General features: G+C 47.2%; 1 protein-coding gene across 1 annotated transcript in view; it reads right to left on the reverse strand.

The window, feature by feature from the left end:
* Positions 1-533, reverse strand: part of T265_09489 (hypothetical protein) — a gene marked incomplete at both ends in the record, with an annotated part of 9,812 nt that extends 9,279 nt beyond the window's left edge. Inside the window, 2 exons of the mRNA XM_009175571.1 lie at positions 29-144; positions 330-533. Coding sequence (XP_009173835.1) covers positions 29-144; positions 330-533 — 320 coding nt within the window. The remainder of the gene's footprint in view (positions 1-28; positions 145-329) is intronic.
* Positions 534-5,432: the final 4,899 nt, after the last annotated feature.

Raw genomic sequence — 5,432 nt, forward strand, 5'->3', positions numbered from 1 at the left:
GGTGTTTGCTGGGTCAACGGTAAAAAACCTGTTTGCCAAGCTTTGTTCAAACAGGGCGTAAGTAAGAATTAGTTCCCCTCGGAGGCGACGGTCTCCAGGTACCCTTGATAGGGTCCCACGTCCTGCTGCTACACAAACTCGAGTCTTACGGGGTTCAAGGGAAAAATCCTACACTGGATCAAGGCGTTCCTATCAGATAAGTCATTCCGAGTGAGAGTAGGCTCGACCTACTCTCCTCCAGCGCCGGTCACCATTGGAGTTCCTCAAGGCTCCATTTCGGGACCACTGCTGTTTCTGATCTACGTCAACGACCTTCCAGATGTTCTTACAAGTCCATGTCTACCTTTTGCGGACGAATTGAAATCCTGGAGTTCCAATGCCAGTGCCCTCCAAACGGATGTAGACGCTGCAGAGCAGTGGTCGGTGGACTGGCATCTTCCTCTGAATAACGAAAAGTGCGTCCATATGTCATTTGGAGGAGGCTCAGCGAATGCCTTTTTTATGCATGGTGAGAAAGGACCAGAAAACATCATGGGGATAGTGCCGAAAAGAATTTGGGTATCTGGGTCTCCTCAAACTCGTCCCTCTCACTACACCATGAGAAATCGACCCAAAAGGCACTTGCCATTTTACGGATGATCCGACGCACTTTCTACCGTATCATTCGCACGGACTTCAAAACACGCCTTGAGGCCGGCGTTAGGCCGCTCCTGGAGTACGCCAACCAAGTTGTCTACACAGGACGCACGAAAGACCTCACCCTCATTGAGCGTGTCCAGCGAGCCGCTACGAGAATTGTTACCGGCCTCAAATCCGTGGTTTACGAAACGCATCTCGCGATGCTCGACTCCCCTGGAGTAACGTCGCCTCCGTGGGAACCTAATTCTTACTTATGCCCTGTTTGAACAAAGCCTGGCCAACAGGTTTTTCACCGTTGACCCAGCAAAAACACGGTGCGGACATGGTAGGAAGATTTTCAAGCTCAGTGTGCACACATTCATTAGGCAAAATTTTTCTCGTTTCGGGTAGTAGCTGGGTTGAATAACCTTGCTCCGACGGTTGTCCACGCTCCTTCTAGAACCCAGTTCAAATCACTACTAGACATTTATTTATGCGAATCCTCGCGCCGGCAAGCATACTGTCCCGCGCTGAGAAAATGAAGAGTAGTGCCAGACCCCTTTTCCAGTTGTACCTTTCAGGTGAACGACAGTCGCTGAATGACAAGAACAAAACCGACCCGGTAAATTTGGCGGAAGCCCTCGATCCTGTGTATCAATCCTTGAATCCGTGAATCCTGGTGTAGTCAGAGGAGCACCTTTGATGGAATCAAGCCGCTTAAATCCATTTTGGCGTCTATATTTACACTATCCTTGGTTCAATCTTCCTGTACACAACATATGTGTTTGCTGAGTCCCCACTGAACGACACAGTCGCACTTTTCGTCATTCAGAGCGGGTACCAGTCTAGTGAGCATTGCACCCTCGAATCCATTTGAAGGTCGCTGGTGCTGAAACTCCGGGTTTTCAGGGCATCCGGAAAAATTATAATAGACTTGAAAGCATATCTGGAAGGTCTTTGAAATAAGGTGGCCTTCTGGACGACGCACTGGCACCAGACATTCAGCAGATTCTGTAGATGATTGGCTGACACCTAACCCACTCTTTTAACCAATCACTTGCGAAGTAGGCGTATGGGCGGCTGCGGCGCTCCATTGTAAGACGTAAGATGTTAATCAGGCTGTTCGGTTTTGGGATCACGTTGTACACCTCTCCCTTAAGCCTGATATCTCAAGTTACAAGTCCACTCTTAGTGAAAATCACTATAACCATAACCTTTTGGTTTTTCAGTTTCGTGACTTATGGGGAATTCATGAAAGGCTCCGTAGGATTTCAATAACAGACGTAATCGTACTTTGGTTCAGTTGCACTATAACAGCGTTTTTAAGTGCTTGATCCTGTTGCACTCCGTCTTTGCCTAAGGTGTCACACGTTTTTAAAATACAGTTCTCAGTGGCCTCCACAGTTTCTACATGCAGATGTTGTGAGTGCTGTTGACACAAATCAGTGATACTCAAAGCGGCACGCAACGACGGTGTATAACTATACGTTCGAAAATGGGGTATCTGTTGCACTGGCGCGGTTTGTAAGCAAAGGAAGGATGAATTTTTCGTGAGTTTGTGGTATTAGCATCAGCCGTTGGCGGAGTTCCTGTGGTGAAGCCCAGATCAAAGTTGTCCTGATGCACCATCGGATTCAGGTAGCCCGCTCTGGGTGCACGACGTGTGCATTTTGATCCGTGTGTTTGATCCACTTAGTTAGGCCGGACTGAATTATGCACAACAAGCTGCCGCGCCGGCAATGATATCTTCTCTTATCCACTTAGGTCGTTCGCGTCAGCCAAACTGAATTGCAGTGATAGTTGTTAGACTAAGCCACTTGCGATCCGCCTTGAGTACGACCAAAAATATGTTGCTCAGCGATTGGCTGATCTTTGGTCGAGGAAAAACTGCCATTGTTGGTCTTCTGAAGGAGTGACGCAGCTTTAATCCCTATGTTGAAGTGAAGACACTCAATCCCGGCCACAGTGCAACTCTGCTTGATCCCATCCAATCTGGCTCTCCTCGATGGATCAATCCTTGCAGAATAAAACCAGAGAATACGTTTGAAGCTATGGTCTCCAGGTTGATGACTTGATGGTTTCCGCACCATGATCTTGCATCCCATCTGAATATGAAAATCGGGGCACTCTGTTCTGTCGGTTTTCGCTCCTGATTTCAAATATTTTGGGGTACAGTCATCAGGCTAGCCACAACACCTTCGCCACCTGTGAAGGGTACAGCATGTTAACAGACTGGACCAGGTGGTTTGCTGCGCTGAAGCAATGGAATTGCTCACTGGACTTCCTTCGTTGATGGCGAACTGATTTTGACGTCGTGGTAGAGTTTATTTTGTCTTTCGAAGATTGATTTGATGGGGGCACCTGAATTTTTCTTCTGTGTTCAGCTCATCGTTCAAGATACTGTTTCTGTAGATTGAAGCCCCATCCTTTTCGGGGGTCCTTTCGATAACACCCAGGCTCCTCGGATCAGTTGGTCGGATTAGACGAAAGTGTGCGATTGTTCACCGTTGCAAAATCTTACTCCATTTCCTGAGCTTCTGCAAACTACCAACGCTCTCTCTGTCAATCTTGTGTTTTTCACTACTCTGTGTTTGAAGTTTTCGCGCTTGCTGTCATAGTTGTTTGGTAATGGTATATTTCATATGGCTACCTATCGTGACGAGACCCATCGTTCATCGAGGGCGGTTTCAAAAGATTTGAACATGACTTTTAACTTTTTTCAATAGCCATTCAGTTCACCGATAAGTCAGTTGTATCCATCAAGTTCAGGAAGCTTCACAACCAACTTTGGTTTCACACATATTTCGGCCGTGTCGGGTAATGCGCTAGCTCACGTACGAGGGTCTACTTTGTACGACAAAAGGCCAAATATAGTTTTAGGGGATGCCAAATTGTTGAAATCCGATAGGTTCATGTCGAGAGCAGTTAGCGAAGCTCCTGCTGTCGAATTCCAGTTCATGGAGGCGATCACAAATGCACAGGTGTTGCAACGGATGGAGGAGAGTAATTTTTGGTCGGCATTCGGACTATCTTGCATGGCACCACGGAGGTCGTTGACGTAGATCAGAAACAGGAGCAGTCCCAAGACTTAGCCTTGAGGAACTCCAATGGAGACCGGCGCTGGAGAAGAGTAGGTTGAGCCTATTCTCACTCGAAATGATCTGTCTGATAGGAACGACTTGATCCAGCGAAGGATTTTCCCTTGAATCCCGTAAGACTCGAGTTGGTGGAGCAGTGAGACTCTGGAAAATATGGCATCTGATATGAGTCCATCGTCCTTGGCTTGGGTTAAGCTGTCCATAAACACGAGCGTGCTTGTCACGCAAGAACGGTTTGGGAGAAATCCATGTACCTGGAGTACCGTCGCCTCCGTGGGAACCTAATTCTTACTTATGCCCTGTTTGAACAAAGCCTGGCCAACAGGTTTTTCACCGTTGACCCAGCAAAAACACGGTGCGGACATGGTAGGAAGATTTTCAAGCTCAGTGTGCACACATTCATTAGGCAAAATTTTTCTCGTTTCGGGTAGTAGCTGGGTTGAATAACCTTGCTCCGACGGTTGTCCACGCTCCTTCTAGAACCCAGTTCAAATCACTACTAGACATTTATTTATGCGAATCCTCGCGCCGGCAAGCATACTGTCCCGCGCTGAGAAAATGAAGAGCAGTGCCAGACCCCTTTTCCAGTTGTACCTTTCAGGTGAACGACAGTCGCTGAATGACAAGAACAAAACCGACCCGGTAAACTTGAGCGGAAGCCTCGATCCTGTGTATCAATCCTTGAATCCGTGAATCCTGGTGTAGTCAGAGGAGCACCTTTGATGGAATCAAGCCGCTTAAATCCATTTTGGCGTCTATATTTACACTATCCTTGGTTCAATCTTCCTGTACACAACATATGTGTTTGCTGAGTCCCCACTGAACGACACAGTCGCACTTTTCGTCATTCAGAGCGGGTACCAGTCTAGTGAGCATTGCACCCTCGAATCCATTTGAAGGTCGCTGGTGCTGAAACTCCGGGTTTTCAGGGCATCCGCAAAAATTATAATAGACTTGAAAGCATATCTGGAAGGTCTTTGAAATAAGGTGGCCTTCTGGACGACGCACTGGCACCAGACATTCAGCAGATTCTGTAGATGATTGGCTGACACCTAACCCACTCTTTTAACCAATCACTTGCGAAGTAGGCGTATGGGCGGCTGCGGCGCTCCAAGACGAGACGTAAGATGTTAATCAGGCTGTTCGGTTTTGGGATCACGTTGTACACCTCTCCCTTAAGCCTGATATCTCAAGTTACCACTCTTAGTTTAGTGAAAATCACTATAACCATAACCTTTTGGTTTTTCAGTTTCGTGACTTATGGGGAATTCATGAAAGGCTCCGTAGGATTTCAATAACAGACGTAATCGTACTTTGGTTCAGTTGCACTATAACAGCGTTTTTAAGTGCTTGATCCTGTTGCACTCCGTCTTTGCCTAAGGTGTCACACGTTTTTAAAATACAGTTCTCAGTGGCCTCCACAGTTTCTACATGCAGATGTTGTGAGTGCTGTTGACACAAATCAGTGATACTCAAAGCGGCACGCAACGACGGTGTATAACTATACGTTCGAAAATGGGGTATCTGTTGCACTGGCGCGGTTTGTAAGCAAAGGAAGGATGAATTTTTCGTGAGTTTGTGGTATTAGCATCAGCCGTTGGCGGAGTTCCTGTGGTGAAGCCCAGATCAAAGTTGTCCTGATGCACCATCGGATTCAGGTAGCCCGCTCTGGGTGCACGACGTGTGCATTTTGATCCGTGTGTTTGATCCACTTAG

Source organism: Opisthorchis viverrini, assembly GCF_000715545.1.
Source record: "Opisthorchis viverrini unplaced genomic scaffold opera_v5_278, whole genome shotgun sequence".
Taxonomy (NCBI): Eukaryota; Metazoa; Platyhelminthes; class Trematoda; order Opisthorchiida; family Opisthorchiidae; genus Opisthorchis; species Opisthorchis viverrini.